General features: G+C 32.6%; 1 protein-coding gene across 3 annotated transcripts in view; it reads right to left on the bottom strand.

The window, feature by feature from the left end:
- LOC148285716 (uncharacterized) overlaps positions 1–23626 on the bottom strand; it is a 28488-nt gene that overhangs the window by 4256 nt on the left and 606 nt on the right. Inside the window, exons 2-5 of one of the 3 annotated variants that reach the window (XM_088234255.1) lie at positions 2572–2696; positions 1766–1911; positions 1356–1470; positions 344–1281 (exon numbers count right to left, since the gene is read on the bottom strand). In XM_088234255.1, the coding sequence (XP_088090381.1) occupies positions 344–1281; positions 1356–1458 (1041 nt within the window). In that variant the 5' untranslated portion in view covers positions 1459–1470; positions 1766–1911; positions 2572–2696. The remainder of the gene's footprint in view (positions 1–343; positions 1282–1355; positions 1471–1765; positions 1912–2571; positions 2697–23626) is intronic. The other 2 variants (XM_088234332.1, XM_088234400.1) reach the window with 2 other exon arrangements.

The following is a 23626-nucleotide window of genomic DNA, read 5'->3' as shown; positions in this document are numbered from 1 at the left end:
TATAGTTTGCGTAGTTTCGCAACAGTGTATATTTATATAAAAAGTGCATTTTATTAAAAATACAGGAAAAAGTTTTTTTTTACAAAACAATTTTTATTATATACATAAACGAGTATAATACAATAAGCATGTAAAAAAAACTAAAATTATTTGTACGTAAATACATTATGAAGGTAGAGATTATCATGCACATAGATTACTATTTTAAACAACAAAAAAAATCAAAGGTTTCTTTCGATAGGTAGGTATATTTCGATTTACTTAAAGCGATTTTGAAATGTTGTTTAGAAGAGGCATTGCTTTGAAAAATGAATTAAAAATATCAGATTTATATTTTCCATACCTGGTAATAATCTCTTCTGGTTCCGGATCCAGGCCTAGAGGTTCTGCCCTTCGGAGGGCGCCCAGTGAGGCGCTCCTCTGGGGGCTTCGGAGACTTGGGAGGCCGAGACTTCGTGTCCATCGTCTTATGGCTGTCTAAATACGGTCTCAAGTCGCTGCTGAGCACCTGAGGAGACGCCGCTCTTCTTGCAGTGGGAGGTCTCTCGGTTTTGGTGGCGCTACCTGTGGACACGGGAAGACTGTCCTCAGGGTTTACAAGCAAATTTTGCGAGTCTGCGTGTGAAGGAACGTAAGCGAGATTTTTCATTTCGTGTTTTAAAATATCGTCATTGAACATAAGACCATCTGGCTGTTTCGTTTGAACTTGTTTAATTAGTGGTAAACTGGTGTATTTGTCTTTATATTCGGGGGTGACGTAAAGTTCCCCTTCGAGCTTTAGATGTGGATTTTGGCGCAAAGACGGTCGCCTTTCAATAGGAAACTGCTGAAAAGATTTTGTATATTCTGGTAGAAAATCTAAATCTCCCTCGCACTTTAAGTTCGAGGGTTTTCTCTGGAGTTCCGGTTTTGCGCCGGATAAAGCGTGCTCTATAAACTGACTGAGGGTTTCTGAATACACGTTCATCGTTCCTTCCCTGTCGATATGCAGTTCGGAGTCCGGTCTCTTGGTGACGGGCCGATGGCGAGGAAACTCCACGAATACATCTTTGTACTCCGGGAGATGATAAAAGTCACCCTCCAGGAAGAGATTAGAATTCCGCTTGGCTAAGGGAGGGCGCGTGCAGTTTTCGAATAAAATAAACTTATCTCTGTTTTCGGTAACTGTGTTAAGGTCGCCTTCTAGTTTCAACTGAGTTTCTCTTCTGAGCAGGTCGGGCCGTTTGGAAAGAACGTATTCGATAAACTGATCTCGTTTTTCAGTTTGAAATATCATCTCACCTGAAATAAATGTTATGTGAACTTTACAAATTCATGCCTATATACATGTTGTAGGGAAACTGGGTGATTTGTACCTTCGGGGCGGAGGTCTCCACGTGGCTGTAAGCGGTATCTGTGAGATGCTCGACTCACGCTATTGTCTACAAGGTCTCCGGAGTGACTCGAGCATCTCCTCATGCCTATATTTTCCTGAAATCAATTCAATTGTTCCCGTTTTGCGTTGAGAGAAAATAAAATAAAACTACGGAGGAGGCGGTATGGAAAAAAACTACGAAGACCCGTCGAGTGTAACGGTAGTAGTCACAAGGGTTATTTTGAAACTATGAATAAAACGAATTTAATTTAAGATCAAACGAAAGCTGAAAGGTTTAGTAAAAAGAAATAGCACAAATAAATTAAAGCCCATCATCTGTTAAATAAAAATAAAAATAAAAATAGTCAGTATTAAAAATGACGTAGAAAAGCGGTTAACATGGAAACTCACTTTGTTTTCATCTTCAATGTGACTAGCCAAGTTCACGAGAGATCTGGCCACAAGTGCAGGGGATCGGAAGCTGTAGCCGTATTCTGTGGTTACATCCTTCAAGGATCCCGTTTCTAGGCACAGATTGTCTCTAGTGCCGACAGAATCTGAAGAACAGAGGAAAAATACGATATAAAATATTTATGTTTTCAGTAGGTACCTACACCATGTTACAAATAACACACATAGGAATTACATAAAGTATTTTTAAAATTTTTAGTAAGTATTTTAACTCTGGCATCTGGTACCACATTGACCAAATAATAGTAATGAGGAAATTCAGTGCTACAGGAAATTAGATATAAAAATATATTTTTTTACACGCGGTAAAAATTAGAGCATACCGCGTAGTTTCTCGAAAATGTATGAAAAATATAAAAAAGTGGTTTAAAAAAAGAACTACTTTGAAACGTCACAGGTTCCTGTGAACGATAAACAATCAATTATGGCGTTGTTGTGCGGCGTGATAGATTTTCGGTTTCCGGGAAGCCATTTTTCTCAATGTTTTTTGTATTTTGACAGCTACGGGTTCTACCTTTAAATGTCTGCACAACTTACCGACGACCATTCGTGACGTCACAGGCGAAGTGATTTCGAAATAAGAAAACTTAAAGAAGTCATAACGATGATAATGCGATACGTATATATATTTTTTTCTTAGTTTGATAGTCTTATGACATATAATAATAAAACACTGAATTTCTCAAATTCTCAATTTGCTCCAGTTCCTGGTATCGCCCCTAACCAGATAGTAGTAAATGCTGTACCGTGAGGTTTCCTGCGGCTGTACCAGCGCAGTTCGTCCACAGTTAGTCCTGGAGGAAGCCTGGCTCCAGCTCCTGGTACCGCTCCAGCTCCAGCCCCTGACCAAGTCTTGGGACCTGCGCGTCTGCTATAATTAAAATCCAGTTAAAGCATTCGTAATTTTATGTAAAAACTGTACATTTTTCAAGATAAAGGTGTTTATTATTTAAATCTGAGTTTACAAAACGATGAAAATTAAACAAAAAATTACACTAATAAAATAAAACGTTATGTATAGAGGAGCATATTTGTTTATTTAAATCAGTGTTTTTTAACATTTTTGAATACGGGATTTCTTTATGAGTAAAAAAATCAATACTGTCGTCATAAACAAAATGGCAGTTATTTTCAAAAATCATATTTTGAGATATAACACTTTTTAGTATTTATTAAGTTTACAGAAATTTAAAAAAAGCTGTAAATAATCATAAGTAAAAACACAGTATGTTGATTGTTCCGGAAGTATAAAACATTTATGTGTCATATCTAGAATGAGTTTTTGCTTATGGATCTCTAGGTATTGTCTTATTCCTTAAAAAAAGTTAAAACTCATTAAACATTATGTCGTTTTTCGTACTGAAATATTTTTTAAACTTTTATTTACGAGAAATGGTTCGAAATTTCTCGAAGAACATTACCTCCTATTCAACTAATTTTGTGATTTTTGTGCATTGTATGAAATGAAAATATGTATACGGCGAACACGTGTGACATGAATAAAAATATGAAATTTCTAAAAACACGAAAACATTCCTGTATGATGAAATACAAAACTAATTCGAGGAAGTAAAAAAAATGCGATATTTTCTTTTGCTTCATATGACAAGAACGATTTTTTGCAGCTCGATTTAACAGGACTGTGGTGTATTTGGAAAAAAAATATTTAAAAAATAATAAATTATAAATGAACGTAAATCTCAGATGCATTATGTATGAAATTACACGTTTCATGGAAATAAAATGAAAATATTTCATAACGTCAACACGATGGTGCATGAGAGAATGGTGCTCTACAAAAACCCTGCATGGATCGCTCTAAGTGTTTCAATATGTTAATCGCCTTTGTTGGAAAATACTAGAAAATGGAGAAACGCTCAAATATTCAGAAGGGATTTAAACTGAACTTACTTCAATAAAGAGAGGCATAATATATTTATACCTGTACCTACCCATTCTATCCTAGACTTTTCATCAAAACCTAAATTAACCGATTTTGTTCATTCGTGATCATGAAAATTAAACGGAATTGTTAATTCATAAGATTGTTTCTGGCTGATGAGTCAATGGTCAAAAGTGGTAAAGCAACGAGAAATTTTTTTTAAAATGTTTTATGAATTAAATGAAAGCTTTAAACCCTAATATCAAAAAAATGTAAAGACCTTAAGAGGATATGCGGTGATTAAGAATTTTGATCAATAGGTATTTGAATATTGTTTTTTTGTCACTCTCTCGCAAATGCCTCCCCGATGCGGTGCGAAAAAGACTAGCTATCAAATAAAATAATAAAAGTAACGTAAGAAAAAAACTCAATATCTTGTAAAGCAGTAAATTTTCTTTCGATTGACATATCCGCCGTTACTTGAAAAATCGACTTTCGAGAAAACACAAGGAACTTTTTAAACAAGTAAATGATGTTGATAAAAACTTTTTTTTTATAAATTGTGATGATGACTATTTATTGTGAGAAAAAAGCTTGTTTATAAAACACTTTTTTTTTTAGTTTACATTAGTTACAGACAAAAAGTTGCCCAAATTTAGTAAAATGTAGCATTAAAACTTTATACTGCAAAAAAGCTACTTTTAGACATTATTATAGCCTAAAATACAGTGTTTCATAAAGTTTAAAGGTTTTTGGAGAAAACTGATAGCAGATACGTCTTTTGAGTATAGGCAGTTTGAATTAAATCACACATTTTTTTAAAACATTGGTTTTTTTATCAAATTATAATGTAAAAATGTTTTCTTGCGCGCGGTAAAAACTAGAACATTAAATTGTGCGGCAAGTTTTCATGAAAATGTACGAAAAAATTTTTAATAAATATTTTAATAAAAACGCACTACTTTGAACGACGCCACTGGTTTATATATGAGAGCTGTGAAGGATATCCGGTTTGCTTACCGTAAACGAACCAATCGGAAGAACTGACAGAGAAGAACCTCTAACGTCACACGAGTTATTTCAGAAATACAAAACTTATCATAGCGTTGATAATACGATATTTAATAATGAAACTATTAAAAGTTGGCTTAGTTTAATAGTCTATTAACAAAAAAAAAGACTTCCTCATTGTCGTAGCAACAAAAAAACTGAATGCATTTACAGCTAATTAAATGCTTATTACCGAACAATATGTTTTGTAATTTATATTCGTTTTAATTTTCTTATTATTAGTAAAAAAAATATATAAATGGTATATTTTCTAATTATTATGCTTCTATTTTTATTATTATCGGCATGTTGTCTAATTTATACTTATGATTCATATTTAATATTTTTAAAAAAATATATTAAATATGAATATTAAAATCTTTGTCTTTAAAGGTGTAAAACATTATAATAATCTTCCCAACGAACTAAAAACTATTGAAAAGAATATATCAATAATTTAATTTAATGTTAATCTAAAGAAATTTTTTGAACACGTGTAAAAACAACATTAAATTTTAATTAGTATGAATGTATTATTGTTTTATGTTTTTTCTTTATATGTCCTATGTTTTTATTTTTCTTTCTCATGTACTCGTATTAAAAATTATATAAACTCTAATAACTATAATAAATAAACAACTAATACAGTGTAAGTCACTCTCCAAGCACAAGAGTTAGTCTATTTTTTTGGAGAGTTACAGTGATAACATTTACTAGATGTGTAAAAGTAGATATGTTTAGAATTTTACAAAAACATGTACTCTTTATGAAAATTTATTGAAAAAAAATAAAATATTAACGGTATATTTTATAATTGTATTTATGCTTCAATATGTATTATTATTTGTAAGTTTTCTAATTTACAATATTGTTTCATTTTCTAAATATTTATGTTATATTTTCTAATTTATATTTATGCTACAATTTTCATTATTATCGGTATGTTTTCTAATTTTCTAATTTTATTTTTTGATATACTTTGAATTTTTAAGCATTATTTAAATTAAAAAAAAAACATGTAAAATAGAAGGTCCCTAGTTTGTCGAGACCTGAAATAAAGAACCCCTGTACATTTTAAAACTGTGAAATAAATAAATAAATACACAACTCAAAAACGACTTAACGGGAGTTGCGGTGGTTTAGACTCTACAAGTTTGATTACCATTGATTTACTTTTATTACTTTTTAAATTCGAAAAAAAACGGACACAACTTATGTTAACACCTCATATAAAGTAAGTAGTATATTAAAGTTGATACAATGTAAAAGTCCATATTGGAAGTTTAATGTACCATATAATACTTGTACCTTAAAGTTGAAATGCTGGAAGTCACATTTGATAAATTGTTCAGGAGAGGGGTTTGAGGTTGTAAAACCTATTTCTAATGTATCTTTCGAAGTAAAAATGCAATACATTGCTATTTTTATGGATTTATAGGCTTTTGATAAGAATACTCAAGAAAAAAACATTCTACCTATCAAATAACTATGGAACCTCAATGTTTTTTGTTCTAACCGCCCGGCCTGCGCCTCAATTCAATCAAATTCAAATTAAATTAATGAAATTAACGGCAAAAGAAATGACACAATAGTTAAGTATGGTTGATTCTGACAATAATACTTAATCTTGTGCAAAATCCCTCGCTGCGTCAGAGGTAATTTGTTATAAAAATTGTGGAATTTAGTCGGTATCCACTGCTTTAATACCAGCAAACCGTTGAATTTTGTTGAAAGCATGAGTATTACGGCACTACTGGTGTTTTAGAACAAGCTATTTCAGTAGTGGTATACCGGAGGACTCCAATATTTTTAGCATGAATAGAATCTGAATATATGAACAAAACTACATTTAAAACTCAATTTTGCAAAAAAATGTGACTTCTAGCCTTTCAGCTTTAAGGTACAGATATGTCATATATGCATAATAAACTGAAATTAATCTCACTTTGTATTCCGAAATAAGCGCTAATAGTATTAATTGCGGACGAGAATAGGGAATATTCCGATAAAGAAGTTATGTTCGCGGTGTTCCCGTTGGCGATGCACGCGATGAAAAATTCAGGAGAAAGAATATTCAAAATCTAAATACAAAATGGCCGGGGGAAGTCGGAAAGAACAACTCCGCAAAAATCACTCCCTCCACATAAACGCCGAGTAACTTTATTTATTAAATTTCAATTTCATAAACCGCGATTTTAATTTTATTAAACTCAACTGCTTTCATTGGCCCTTTCACTGTGGGTTTGGCAAATTATATGGTGGACTTATTTAGGCTATTGTCATTCTCACGACCGAATCGTAAATTCATGAACAGTAACACAAACTGCTCAATTCGTTTGCGAATGAGGAAGTGCTAGGGGAGATTGGATAAAAATTTGGTTGGAAGAAATTGCCATTTGGCAATAAGCCCGCCAATAAACTAGTGTAGACCTGTCATTGGCTGGTTTAAGCATTAACTATACACACTGTTTAACATTAACCATTTTGCCTGAGTTCAAACATCTGTATTTCTTCAATTCTTTCATCTGTTGATTTTTGTGAAGTCAAACAGCAATTAATTTGGGTGAAGCCCGTGACAGGTCAAAAACCGATGATAGGTCATAAGCCCAGTATATGCCTAGACTTCCATATGCCTTTTAAAAAATATTCTCTCGTAAAAAATATATCTCGGTTGTAATATGTGAATCTAGGGGGTTGAATTAATTTTTTAAATTATAATTATATAATAATTATAATATATATTTTTAAAATTTATTTTATTTCATCAATTTCATCAATTTCATCCATTTCATCCATTTCATCCATTTCATCCATTTCATCCATTTCATCCATTTCATCCATTTCATCCATTTCATCCCTTTCATCCCTTTCATCCCTTTCATTCCTTTCATTCATTTCATTCATTTCATTCATTTCATTCATTTCATTCATTTCATTCATTTCATTCATTTCATTCATTTCATTCATTTCATTCATTTCATTCATTTCATTCATTTCATTCATTTCATTCATTTCATTCATTTCATTCATTTCATTCATTTCATTCATTTCATTCATTTCATTCATTTCATTCATTTCATTCATTTCATTCATTTCATTCATTTCATTCATTTCATTCATTTCATTCATTTCATTCATTTCATTCATTTCATTCATTTCATTCATTTCATTCATTTCATTCATTTCATTCATTTCATTCATTTCATTCATTTCATTCATTTCATTCATTTCATTCATTTCATTCATTTCATTCATTTCATTCATTTCATTCATTTCATTCATTTCATTCATTTCATTCATTTCATTCATTTCATTCATTTCATTCATTTCATTCATTTCATTCATTTCATTCATTTCATTCATTTCATTCATTTCATTCATTTCATTCATTTCATTCATTTCATTCATTTCATTCATTTCATTCATTTCATTCATTTTATTCATTTTATTTATTTTATTTATTTTATTTATTATGGTTCACAAACAATAAATAATACATGTGCCATTGGTATAATAATCAAAAATAAATATTTAAGATATTGTTCATCAATTATATGTGAACACAGGATGCACAAGTAACGAAAAACAAGTTTGTTTGAAATACATTTTTAAATTGGCTAGCTTAATTGAATTCTATGATTGTTAAGAAAGTTATCACAATAAAGTATTACTAACAGGTTATTAAAAATTATTTAACCTAACTAACATAAGTAACTATTTGATTATATAAATTGCGTTACAGTTTTCCTCTAATTATTTAATGAGTCGTTAATGATATCTTATATTTATTAAGAAATAAATAAAATAAAAAATCATTAATGTAACAATCTACACATTACTATTAGGATAGGAAGGGGTAAAAGTGGGATGGAAAGAAGGAGGAGAATGTACGTCTGATGATAAATAATATTGCATATCCGAACTAGTTGGAGATTTTTTAAAAATAAACTCGTAAGGTCATCAAAAAAAGAATTATTTATTTCAATTCGCTCAATTCATTTCACAAAACTACGGCCAATCAATAAATAAGACCTTCTGTTGCGGTGTAAACAGATAAAATTATAATAATAGGTAATTGTTAAAAACGAGCGTTTCTACACTATCTTTTACGAGTTTTTTTTATATTAAATTAAATGTAATAAAGAGCTATTTCTTATATTTTTGTCTAAAATGGAATCTGACGGAGCAGTCGAAGTTCTTTTGTGCTAGATAGTCGTAAATATTCTGTATCAAGCTGTTGATGGCGTGAGCAGAATGGATTAAACCGTCCTACCGGAGGCTGGCACCACCTTCTTCCTCCCACTAACCCACTGACACGAACCCTGCCTCCCATAACAAACTTTAGCTAGACTTCAATAATAGATACTGGTGGAGCTTTGTAGACGATTGTTCATTCGATACGCAAGTACCCGAACCACGTTTGCAAATAGTTGCCGAGATCGGAAAAGTAAAAGATTTCCATATCTATTCAAAAAACGAAATATAACGTCAAAAAAATGATCACATTTATCCACTTAATTCTTATACAATCTATGAGGTAGCTTGAAAATAACATAAGCGTGTTTATAATTATTATTTGTTATAGGCAGGCAGATTATGCTGGTGCGTCCATATCTCGTGTACTACTTTTTGTCTGCGTTCTTGAACGGTTTTTGAACTGGTTGACCAAAATGGAAGGGACAAATAGCCATGGCTATTCATTCCAGTCCGAAACCACCCCGCTGGAAAGGAAGTTTTTCTTGGGATTGAAACGGAATTCGGGACGATAGAGCTTCCAGTTATGACCCCGTAAATATGTGTTGGGATTTAATTTGTTTATTTAAGTCTTGTGCAGGAGGCAGGCATAGTAATTATTTAGTATCATAAAAGTTTCTATCATGTCGTCTCTCTTCCGTCGTTCTTCCAATGATGTAAGTCCTAGTGATTTTAATCTACCATGATATGGCATCCTTTTGAGTAATGTTGGGATTTTCATAGTATGTATATTCAAAGTGTATTAATCATATATCAATAGGAACATTCAAATACCAGACCCAAAATAGAAAAATACCATAGAAATCATAAGACGCCGGGGTTGCCAATTTCGCATATTCGCTTTATTTTAATTTAACCATATTAATAAAATATAAATACAAAATCAGCATATCCTTAAGCTAGGGTTTCCTAGGACAGCGGTGCCCGTATCTTAACGGCCGTAGTGAACGGTGATGCGGTGGATAGCCGTCGTAACGTCGACTAGAGAGTGATTTTCTAGGGAAACGGTGTTAAATGGTGTTGATAACACCGTTTTCTTAGGAAACCACTCTCTAGTCACCGTTACGACGGTTATCACCGCATCACCGTTCACTACGGCCGTTAAAATACGGGTACCGCTGTCCTAGGAAACCCTAGCTTTACACTAACTTGTAAAACTTGTCCACAAATTGTTTAAAATGATAGTTAAGATTTCAAATAATCTATTTAAACATGAGTAAACTTGTACATTCGCGCAGTACGGCATCCGTGGTGTAAGGCACTTCGCTCACACACGGAAGGTTCCGGTTCGATTCCGGTGAGAACACAAAAATTAAAAATGTGTTTTTTCTCATGCTAGGATGTTTAGTAATTCACCACTGTAATTGGGCGTCCTGGCCTGTTGTGTTGCAAATAAAATTATGATAATTATTATTATTTAAAAAAATATGTATAGAAAAAAATTTCGCTGTAGAAGTTAAAACTGTTTTTCATTTCCTCTGAAAAAAACCGAGTTTAGGATTTACGAGTTTTACAATTTAGGCCGACGATATCATACTATGGTAAATTTTATCAGTAACGTAAAATTTGGTTTTTTCTTCAGTGATCTTTTAAAAATCAAGCCCGAAGGAGTTACAAATTACAAGCATATTAAGTTTTTCATGGTTTAGGTTCTGATCGGAAACTTTTTGATCAGGATTCATTTTAGTTACGGACTGATTCAGTCCATTTAGTTATAATAAAAGACATGTACGAGTAAGTTGCTTGAAAGAAAAAAAAGTAGAAAAATAATAATTTAAAAGATCTGATTCGGTTTTGGTAAATCTTTTTTTTTAAAAGACGTGAAAAAACTTTATTTATTTAAGAAGAACCAAGTTTTGAATTTTCCGTTTCAATAATAATCACAGGATAGCGGAAAAGTAGATTACTTTGTTTTGTGCGAAAATTAATGATTTTCTGGCTAACATGCAATGTTCAGATAAGATAAAAGAATGTAGGTAGTTAATTAATGTGAATAAGTTATCTTTTTCATAAATTGATACAAACATGTCCAATACACATTCCTTTATTTCAACGAATCTCACGTTGGTATATTTAATATGTATACGGATTACCAATCATATTTTTAAGTAATTACCTATTTAAAACATTATCAGATAACATAATTTCCCTTTTCACACCCAGTGGTGCATAGGACATTGATACTCCAATTTTTTCGGCAAAGTTCACTACAAGATTTCTTGCTCAGAATTCTACATTTTTTTTAGTTTTATTAGCTCGTATTACAATGAGAAGTTAATATTTATCTTCAATTTTATCGTAGTAAGTAAAAAGTAATAGTAATTTTATTTTCTCCAATTAGGAAAAAACCCAAGATTCATTTTTCCAATTTTCTTTTTAGACATGAAAGTATTTGAACCATCGATAAAGGTCACAGATGTTAGTTGACCGTGTATGATTGCCGACGCTCGTAAATTTTCTGAATAATCTAAGTGCCCGCATAGGTATCAATAAAATTATTTAGGTCAGAACTTTACTTGTAATTCTTTAAAAAAGGGGTAATAATTTAAGAAGGCTGTTTACCATGGACGTCAATATAAATCAATGAAGCAATAATAAACATATTATACAAAATAGGGAATGTGTAAAAGCGGGGGACTTATTCATAGCTCATAGCCACCCCCACGAGGCAAAAGTGTGTCAATGTTTGGGAATTGCGAGCGCGCATTAAAAATGACGTAAAATTAGAGGGGTTGATATCATGTTATGTTTGTTAGATATACTCGTAATCCCCTATGCTCTGTAGTTTTATAGGAAAAGTTTTCTCTTACGGCAGTTATAACAACTTTTTTACATTAAATAACATAGATAATGAGTACATACGAAGTAGTGCCTAATAGCTATAAAAAAATAAAACAAATTGCTATCAAAATAGCTACCGCTAATCTGGGGTGAATAGGACAGGTTTCGGTGTTTTTACCATCATAAAGCGACCGATTTAAGGAGTATTATTATTATTATTTATTATTTATTTATTTCATTATTAAAGTACATATGAATACAAATAAAAATACATCAAAAATAAGTTCACCTAATAAATACGAAAACCTCACCAAACCACTTTTTGATGAATAGGTATTTGAACATTTTATTTCTGTCACTCTCTCGAAAATGTCCTGCCGATAGTGTGCGAAGAAGGCAACTGCACGTAGGACTGATTGTGCTTGGATAAAATCGACGTTTCGCTGTCCCGTTTTTCGCACCCCAAAACTGAACCAATTTTGTTGTTTTTTATAGAAAGAAACAGAATGAAATTTTATGTCTCGGTAGTTTTTTTCGGGTTTTCGAAAAAAGTTTTCATATTTGTATATCGTACGTTCGAAGACAGTAGATAAAACTGCGCGCTTTTGAGGGTTTTTGATGATTCTAGTTCCCATAGTAAACATCATCATCATACAATCATCATTCCCTTTTTGCACCTAATGCTGGTAAGGCACTGCAATGGTACATATTAAGCAATTTATCAAAAAAAAAAAAAAACGATAGGAACACACCAATGGTAAATATCTCTATTATTCTTATTACATTATTCTTTACTCTTATAATCGTCTCTTATAATCGTTTCTTATAATCTCTTATAATCGTCAATAAAATTAAACTAGGTATAAAATATAAATCAATAATTAGTATTTTAAACCTATCAAACGAATAATTTTGAATAAAGACACAATTTGAATCAACAAACTAATATCAATAAATCAAAATCAGTAAACCCGAATCTAATGCCAAGCTGTCTTATCTTGTTTTGTTGATGTATAAAAAAATCATTGCTCTGGTGTCATAACCCAGGGAGAAAATATGAAGATACGTTTGTATGAAGAAAAGCGAAACCGCGTTTCATCTTAATGCCTTTTTTGAGTCAATGATTACTCTATTCACAAAAATTACATCAAATTAACTCACAATGTAACAAGAGCAAAATAAGAGAGTGGCTCTTTTATTTGTATCTGATCTTTCCAACTGTTAATTACATTTGTAAATTCATTGTTTTTATAAATTTAGGTAATATTATATAAGTTAGTATTAATATAAATCGCCACGAACAACCCACAGAAAGTGGCTTGGTGGGATTTTAGTTACTCGTAAAAATAATAAAAAAAAATAATTGAATTGTTAAAAGTGCGAAAATGTATATTAACGTAAATAAAAAAATCTTTCTTTCGCTGCCCGCACCCAATGGTGCATAGGGAACTGCACTGATGCTCCAATTGGGGGCATCTGGAAATTTTTTGATACATTCTATTTCACAGACAGAGCTGTGTTCTTTATCTACTCGGACACAGAATAAATATAAAAGGTTTGAATAAAATTAATAAAGCTATTTGGAATACGCATCTCAGATATGGAATCCCCAGTATGTCATATATATAACAAGAATAGAAAATATTCAAAACAAATTTATAAAGTACCTAAAAAACAAAACTGGTATTTGTTATTATCAACTTTCACTGCCTCCACCTACCATGGAATCATTTCTCTACAATACCGCAGAGTGTTTGCGGACCAACTACTGCTTCACAAAATTATGACAGGAATAGTTGACTGTACAGAACTACTTAGTTTAATAACAATACATGTGCCAGCCAGGATTTTTAGACGGTACCACATGTTTCATGTACCAATAAGTAAAACATCGTATGTTAAAAATATTTTTTTTCATAGGACTTTTTCAGTGTACAATACAAAATTTAACACTCACACACAATTACACAAACATCACTCTGTCAGGTTTTAAATTCACACTAAAAATGCATTATGTAACTTGGTAGACATTATAATAATAAATATGTACATCTCCCTTCCCCTCCTTATCATCTCTTCAAGCATCCTTGTCGCAATTCCGCCCAATTAACAATAACTTACTGTTCTTAAACAAACAAAAAAAAACTTTGATTATTGAAAAATATTTACGAGTACACGAAAATAACATTTTTATTTGTATTAACTTATATGCATTTATTTAATATTTAATATATTTTTTTTAATAACTTTGTATACTTTGTGGAAATATCTGTTATTAGTTCTGATTTTATATACTATATCTGTTTGTTTACTATAAATATGTATGTAGAACTGTTGATTTCCCAAATAAAATAAAATAAAATAAAAAATAAAAACACGCAGAAGTATACTCTATAAGCTATAGTCTCTTATTCAAATTCTACCGATTCCCCACGAAAAGCGTTAAATATACAATTTTAAGACGAAGCAAGTAAAAATAAATATATATTAAAATCTTAGGTTCGTGAATTTCTTACGTACTCTTCACACCTTATTTGGCAAAAAGAGAAAGATAAATAACAGAGATAAATATGATTTTCGCATGATATAACAACTCGCATGAATAGTACTGCATTTTTTTTTCTGTTATGGTAGTTTTTAAATAGGAACCTGTCGAGATTGGACTTCCTGATGGCTCGAGACCCTTGGCGCGGCGGCCAAATTCGCTATGATAATATGTCAAGAACCACCTTTAAAAATAAACCTAGACAAAAAATGCGTTTTATGAAATATTTTTAAATAAAACCCTGTAAATTTTCAGCATTTTTGATTTGTTATTTTTTATTTAGCCTCCCCGGAGGTTTGTTTCATTTCATTTATTTATTTCATTTATTTATTCAGATATTTAGAACATTACAGAAAAAGACCCAATTCATTCTAAATACAATAATAAATCACAAATTACAGTAGATAATTATGTTATTAAAATAATATAACAAAATGTAAAAAGAAAAATTAAATGTTAGAAAGTGCTTTCCTAAGGGAAGGCCCACTGTCGTGAAATATGTCGACATCCGAGGCGATGCGATTAAGTAGCAAGATTGCCCTACCAACCGGCATAACCATTGGCAGGTTGGTTCTGCATCGCGGTAGGTAAAACAATCGATGCTGTCTTTGTCGAAGATAGTTATCAGGTACGAACAGACCTACATCCATCAGAATTTCTGAGTTATGTATGCGACCACCGATCACCTGGAAAAAGTGAACACCCAAATGAACGTCCCTCCTCCTCCATAATGACTGATAGCCTAGCATTCCCAGTAAAAAGTCAGTTGGGAAGAGCCAAGGATAATATCCACACTCTTTAAGGTACAGATAGCGCAGAAATTTTTTCTGCACTCTCTCCACCATCAAAGAGTATCGAGTCTCATGTGGCGACCAAATAATGGAACTAAACTCCAAACGACTTCTTACCAAGGAATTATACAATGTCCTCAAAATCTGAGTGTTAGAAAAGATCTTGGCATTTCTAAGAACAAAACCAAGCATTTTAAGGGAGTCATTACATAGATTAACTATATGAAGATTAAAAGATAACTGAGCATCAAACAACACCCCGAGATCTCTGGACGTTGAAACCCTTTCAAGTCTTACTCCGTCCATGAGATAACGATAGTATATTGTTTTGGATGCTCTTGTGTATGCCATTACAAAACATTTGGAAACATTGAAGAACAATTTGTTTTGTTTGCTCCATTGAATTATATTTTGAATGTCACACTGAAGTTTAATACAATCAGAAGAAGTCAGTATTTCACAAAAAATTTTTAGGTCGTCAGCAAATAAGAGAAAATTACAAAATTTTATGACTTTACCAATATCATTTATAAAGATTAAAAATAACAATGGTCCCAAATTAGATCCTTGAGGAACCCCTGAAGAGGTATTAAATGTTTCAGATTGATACAGTCCATATGACACATATTGCTTACGATCTGTAAGATAATTTGTGAATAGTTTCAGAAGAATGTCGCTAAAGCCAATCCTCTGAAGTTTCAGAAGCAAAAGTTGGTGATCTACCTTATCAAACGCTTTGGAAAAATCGTTGTACGAACAGTCTACTTGAGCACCTTTGTCGAGTGACTTAGTGACAAAATTCGTAAACACCATCAAATTTGTATTGGTTGAACGCCCAGGCCGAAATCCATGTTGTTCGTTTGATATGAATGGTTCTAATTGGGGATAGACAAAATGATATATCAACCATTCAAATGCCTTTGCAGGAGCAGATAAAATTGCCACCGGCCTATAGTTTTCGATACATGTTTTATTCCTTTTTTAAACACTGGAGAAATTTTGGAGATCTTCCATAACTCCGGAAAGACACCTGTTTTTAAGGACAGATTGAAAATAACAGTTAGTGGTTTTTTGAAAATGTGTACACAACTCTTCAGCACAGCGGTTGGAACAAAATCGGAACCAAGTGAACAAGTGTTCTTTAAAGAACTAATAGATTTGAAGACATCAGTTTCGCTGAAATAATCTATTGAAATATTTTGCGAGCCTTGAGACGAACTTTGTTTATTTAGATGCACCTCTTTATTCGGAGTAGAACAGTAAACAGATTTAAAATTACTAGCAAAAGCATTCACAATATCCACATTTCGAACGTCTTGACATTTCCAGGTCATGGAGTCCATGATCCCTCCATCCCGGCGCATAGAGCCAATATATCTCCAAAAGTCACTGGGATTTCGCAAGATATTTGATTCGATATCGGAAATATAAAAGTCAAAGGCTGCATTTCTTTTCTGTTTTACCTCGGTTCGAAGATTACTAAAAAGAGAGTAGTAGTATGGATCACCAGAAGACTTCCACTTTTTGTGGTATCCGTGTTTTTTTCTGATGTCACTGATAATATCACGAGAGAACCACCTCGGATATCTCCTGTTACTCACAGCCGGGTGTTTCCTCGGAAAGCACATATCTAAACAATTGTAAACCGTGTTATAAAAATAATGAACAGCCTCATTAACATCAGTTAAATCTATTATGCCGTCCCAATCAGCATTAAAAAAGGAGTCGTAAAGGGAGCGGAAATCACCTTTAGTAAAATCCCATCCCCTTTCCGATGTTATATGCGTTATGGGAACGGCGGTGCGTGTGTTTAGAGATTTAACTTTGTACTGAAAAAGCAATGCAGGATGATAAGCATCCTCCTTAGTGAGAGGAGACTCGCTTCGAAAAATGGATATCGGAACTGTTGAGAAAATTAAATCTAGCGTTCGTTCCTTATTGGGCCCTTAGGCCGGGGGTTTGTGCCTATAGCGGTAACGCGACCCTGAGTGTTTATTTTCACATGCAGATAACGCCAAATACGTCGGTTTTCTTTTAGCTCATAGTTAAACCCCCTTTGAAGCGATAATCTTACTTCGGAATTTGTTTTGTCAAAGGTTGAGAACTGTTGATTTTCGAAAGCTTTTATGTTAAACCTACGTTAGACAAACTTTGACCTAAGTTTAGATAATAAATAATTATCTTTCATTGTACTATTTAAGTCATTGTACGATTATTTGTTTAAGGAATGAAAATTTTCATGCATGTTTGGGAAATTTGATTAAAATTTAATAATTTTCGGCTAACCAACTTTGTACCAGACAAAAAGTACTACTTTAATTATTTTTACAACTGTTTACAAATGAATAAAATAAGCAGTCCTGTGTTTCACTATCCCTGGACTGGCCCCTGAAGCGTAAGATTGATCACCTCAATTTCATGTAACAGATACTCAAAATACGCAGCATAATCGATCCCAAAGTGTGTAGTGATCGGCGCATTCACCTATCATACTTAAGGTACCGAGTTCGATTCCTGGCAGGATCGACGTGAAATATTTGTTTTGAAGGTGGTTTGCTGTAATATTTACTGCCCCTAGACTGGTACCTGAAGCCTAGGACTGGTAACTTTACCTTCATGTAACGGTTGATTGTGATAAATTGCATTTGGAGTAGATATTACCGTACAGATTTTTTTTTAAATAACGTGAAATAAATAAAACAGACGAATATTATGTCAATGATCTCTCATTGACATAATATTCGTCGGGATGGGATATTAAATAGTCTACATTATTATTCATCTACTCACAATCTTAAAATGTTATATATATATTGTTTTATTTAAATATAAGTCTGGAGGGTAGTGGACGTCGTTCCTAGATTTTGTTTATTTTTCCATACATTTATTATTTACATAGAAATATAATTAAAAAATACACTTTAGAAAAATGCATCTTAAAATTAAGCTATAACATGAATTGGAAAAAATGCCCACAAAGACTACAGCGTCTGAGCGTGGGCCATTCCTTTTTTAATTATTATAAAGTTTATAGCCTATAAAAATGGTATTACTTTACCATGAAAAGAAAAGAAAAACAAAAGAAATGAAAAGAAAAACAAAAGAAATGAAAAGAAAAATAAAAGAAAAACCAAATTAACATATGCTGAAATTACGAAAATATTATTTATTTGCTGTATGCATTTATTTTTAATTTTTATTTTTAAAAGAATGAGTCTATCTGCTCCTTCCATGCTAATTCAAGACCTCAAACCTACTTCAAACTGTACCAGTGATTTAATGTTTTTTAGTTCCTTGGTTAGAAGATTGAAGGATCTTGGCCCAACATGTAAGGAGTGCCTCCGTGCGAACTTAGTTCTTCATCCTGAAACTGATAGTACACTATCGGATCCATTACTAATACGATTTAAATTATTACTAAACAATTCCTTATTCAAGTAAACAGATTAACATCGTTCCTACCATAGAGACATTAAGAACAAAGGAACATGGCCTATAAAGAGACCTTAGGATGTAATAACGTCCAGTCAGTCAGTCAGCACTAGTGAGTCAGTCAGTCAGCACCAGTCAGCCCAGCCAGTCCGAAGACTCAGCTCAACGCAGTCACTCAGTTCCAGCATGAAGTTCAAGTGCAGGCAGTTCAACTTCTAATCGCCGTATTACTCGCGCGACATAATTAATTATTTATTTGTCTTGTAATAAATACGCGTCAAATACCAACCACGTCTCTTCTGTCCGCCCCTAACTGGGGTAGGAGCGCCAACCCTCAACAAAATAATTTCCTACAAATAGATACTAGTGGAATTATAAAAACAATTTGGTTAGTTGATTTTAACGCCTTCTCTTAAGGCTGTAGTCTGGTAAAACGAACGCAAAATGAGGAAATCATACGATTTTGCCATTATAAAACAAACTTTTTTTTTTTAAATCGCGCAATAATAAAAAATAAAAAGCAGATAAAAAATATACTTAAAAGTTTTATGTAACTAAAATATAATTTCTTTTAGACCTGCAGATTACACCATTTCAAATTTAGACTTATGTAAAAATGTATGTGATTTAAAATGCTCGTATTTCTTTTCAAAAACTAAAAATCAAAATTCTGCTTCTGCCACTTTCATGATCAATTTACTATCTTCAAATTATTTTAACAAATTTTAGTTCGATACTTAGTCTTTATTGAGATCCCAGATACCTAAGTTAAGTCTAAATTTGAAATGCCGTAATCTGCCGGTCTAAAAGAAATTTTATTTTAGTTACATAAAACTTTTAAGTATATTTTTTAACAGAAATACCTTAAAAATTATTGATTTTATCTAGTTTATGTTTTTTTTATTATTGGGCGATTTAAAAAAAAAACATTCGTTTTAAAATGACATAATCGTATGATTTCCTCATTTTGCTTTTCTTTTACCAGACTACAGCCTTAACAATCTCATGTGTGAAAATAAATCCGTATTGGAACGCTGTTAAGTAATACTACTATAGCTAATTCCAACTAATTTTGTAGATACCATCTACAATTACGTATTAGAACTACAATTTACGCTGCCTATACGGCTAGCCCTAAATCTTAGATTATTTCAGTGAAAACAGACCCCTAAACGTTTTTTAATAGGTTTTATCGAAGTTACCGATAAACTTATTAAGTTTTGATATATATGAACCGTGTACAAGTAAAAAAAATATGTTTTCAATATTTTTATTAATGAACTAGCTTGATCAAGGTACTATAATTTTATTTATGTTCAAAGCATTTACTTTGTAGTCAAACATTTTACTAATTTTTATTAAATATTTGTATTTAACCACTAAACGACTTTTCTATGTCTACCGGTTTCGAGACGTACCAGTCTCTTCGCCAGGACACTAATTAAACCAACACGCGAAACCTCTATACACCTTCACCATATTTGTTGCTCAAAAACATAAAACCAACACGACATGCATTTAGTAGTCAACCCTTACATGCACCGATTAGGTTATAAAATTGTTTGATGTTGTGGGAGAAATTATTGAAAAAGAGGAAGAAGATGAAGGGAGGAACGTGAGTTTAATAGTTTTAGGGTGACCATTATAATGGAATATCGTATAATGGGCTATATTGAAAGGTTGTTTGATTATTGATCAAAGGAACATTAATTTTTAAAGCCTTTCTAATGTGAAATATTTTCATATTATTTGCTTTTCATCCTTTAGTATCTGCATGTAAGATTTTAACTCCTGTATCTTAATTAAAGTCATGATTAAAATTGATTAGGTAATTTGTTGATTATCAGGTGATTTCTATTGTAATGGTCAAATATATCTCCTACAACATTAAACAATTCCTTTACCTAATCAGTGTATGTTAGGGTTGCCTACTAAATGCATGGCATGTTAGTTTTATATTTTTGCTCAACAACCATGGTGAAGGTGTATAGTGGGTTTTGAATGTTGGTTTAATTAGTGTTATGACGAAGATACAGGTACGTCTCAAAACCGGTAGACATAGAAAAGTCGGTAAATGGTTAAATACAAATATTTAGTAACATTTAGTTAAGAAAAAATATTTTAAAACTTTTCCTAATTTAGGTATAAAATATGTCGCATATATGAAAAGAAAGTATACCCCAGTAAAGAATAACAAAAATAAATGTCATTTACAAAAAATAATACAACAACAACAACAACAAACCATCACGCCGTTTCTCCGTAGGGGTAGGCAGAGAGGATAGAACGCCATAACACTCTATCTTGGCATACAGACCTCGCTTCCTCTACATTCATACATCTTCTCATGCACGCACGCCGATTATTCCTACTTTTGACATGTCCATCTTCAAGTATTTGATGGACTTGATCGTGCCATGTCTTTCTCGGCCTTCCTCGTTTTCTGCATCCATCAACATTTGCACCGTAGATCCTTTTAGCCGTTCTTTCGCTGTCCATTCGCTCTACATGTCCAAACCAACGCAGCACCCCTTTCTTGATTCTGTCAATAATGCATGTCTCAGCCTTACACACTTCACGGATCTCGACATTTGTGCACCTATCATACATCGTTTTACCACACATTCGCCTGAGGGATCGCATTTCGACTATATGTGTGAATTATGATGTCGTACCCGAAACAACAACAAAACCTAAAGAAAATATTCTTGGCTCTAAAGTTATTAATATTTCGTGGAAGAAGTCTTATGAGCGCATTCGAAGGTAAATAATAGGTAGAAGATACGATATAAAAGCATATATTTGTGGTTGTGAGCGAGTGCTCACTTGAGTAGTCCACTTAGATCTTATAAACTACATAATAATGTATGCTATCGATTAATCGTGACCACCAAACAGACAGTTCATATCGGTGAAAAAATTATGTTTGGTCATGGAACATGATGGAAAGTTATGCAGGACCATATACACGGTTTTTCAGGGCCAGACCGCGAAACTTCAGAGGAACATTCCTCACGGTAAGCTTTTTAAAAAATCTAAATATTTTTTTCCTAAAAGTGATTTTAAAAAAATATTTTTTTTTTGTAATCTCAAAATGGAGTACATCTTTAATATCTCAGACTAGCATCCCTTCCGTAAACCCCTACCCCTCCTCAACAAAAAAAATGAGCTAAAAACGTATTTGACTAACGAAGCGATACGCACCAGACACGGACAAGTGAAGCGGCTGGGGGTAGGAAAGGGGCGGGGGTTTGTCGAGGAACGGCCTGTCCGAGAAATTAAGGATTTACTACATTTTGAGATCACAATTTTTATTATTTTATTTTTTGAAAATTACTTTTTGTATGAAAGTTATTAGGATTTTTTTTAAAGCTTGCGATGAGGAATGTTCCTTTGAAGTTTCACGGTCTGACCCTGAAAAACTGTGTGTAGTACGTTGGGGTAATAATATGGCAACAAAAAAAAAGAATTAGGATTTTTCATATGTGGGAAAAGGAATATTATCAAAAGTCAAATACCAGAAAATATTTCGTTTAATTATTAAGAACGACTAGCCATCAAAAAGTAAAAATAAATTTGAAAAAACTTTTATAATTGAAGAATAAAAAACATAGTCGAAATGTGATATTACTCCACTAGTGGGGTGTTATAGCACAACTAAAAATTATGGCGTACGCTTCTCACAAAAGTTTATTGTACATACTCGTACATTTTTTCTCATTTTCTTATCCCAAATAGCGCTTACGACCACTGAATAGTATTTATTATATCTGTGCTTACGACCAAGAGGAATATTCTTCAAATTAATATAATTTATGCGCCCCATGAAAGTGCGTCCAGTTGCGTTGAAACGTTTAGGGATCTCGCAAATCCAGCCTTTTTTCTGCATAATATCTTTCAGCTTTCTGCAGTGCTTCCACTATAGGACGGGTGCGCGTCGGTTGATTTGAGGTTAAATAAGAAAGATGGATTACAATTGAAGTTATTTGTCGAGCAGTTACACACGAGTTAGGTACAGCCTATTATTTTGTACAGAAGAAATTTACAATAGCGAACACGGGAGGGGAGTTGGTGGCCGGGCGACACGAAATGCCAAGATGAAATGTAGTGTGTTCTTCCGATGCACGGCGTTTAATATCTTGTCCGAGCTGACGTTGCAGCGGACCTGTCGACCTCACGGCTTTGGTGTTACCCGCCACACCATCATCCATCGTTCTCGAAGATGTTTTGTTTTGTACTGTCGAGACATTCTAAATTAAATAAAAGCACGTTAGCATAAAACCCCCACTAACTGTGGGTTATAACCCCAAATTGCCAACCGCATGACGTTCTAAACATCAAAACAAAACGCATGCCAAACTCATTTTCCAAATTTATTCTGAAAAATTCATCTACAGCGGCTATTTTTGATACAGTAACTATCACAAATATAGTTTCAAGAAACTTTTAGTGAACATATTTTGAGGTTTACCTTGGGTTTTTAGCTGTAATTCAATAACTGTTTCGCTGCGATCGCCATGCGGTCCGTTCTCCATAAGTATTGTTAATGGTAAATAAATGGACGCTTTGCAACTCTATCGGTGGATAAACTAAGGAATTTTTGCGCATCCTCGTGGTGTAATGGTCAGCGCGTTTGCTTACCATGCAAGAGGTCTCGGGTTTGATTCCCGACATGGTTGATATGAAATATTTATATAAAAGGGTGTTTTCACACAAGAATATTTCATGTACTGGTAATTAAAGGACCTTAACTTCATGTAACAAAAATGATCAAGATACGCTGCGATTGGTGTATACCATTAGGTGCAAAAAGGGAATGATGGTGATTGATAATAAAAAAGAGAATAATATAAACAAAAATAGACACGACAGTACCTACCCCTCGAATTAAAAATGTCGACCAATATAGAAATTATCGTTGACAATAAAAAGGCACATATTATTAAGGATTAATAAGCAAATATAACAAAAAATTATCTAAAACATTGATAGGTTTATTTCAATATTTAGATTGCGTGATATAATTAAACGTTTAATATTGGACAAACGAAAACAGGTCAAGGAAT

This window comes from Micrasema longulum, unplaced genomic scaffold (assembly GCF_059751315.1).
Source record: "Micrasema longulum isolate JH-2025_06_02 unplaced genomic scaffold, ASM5975131v1 h1tg000011l, whole genome shotgun sequence".
Taxonomy (NCBI): domain Eukaryota; kingdom Metazoa; phylum Arthropoda; class Insecta; order Trichoptera; family Brachycentridae; genus Micrasema; species Micrasema longulum.
The sequence above is the reverse complement of the archived record's forward strand: the minus strand, read 5'-3'. Positions and strand labels throughout refer to the sequence as shown.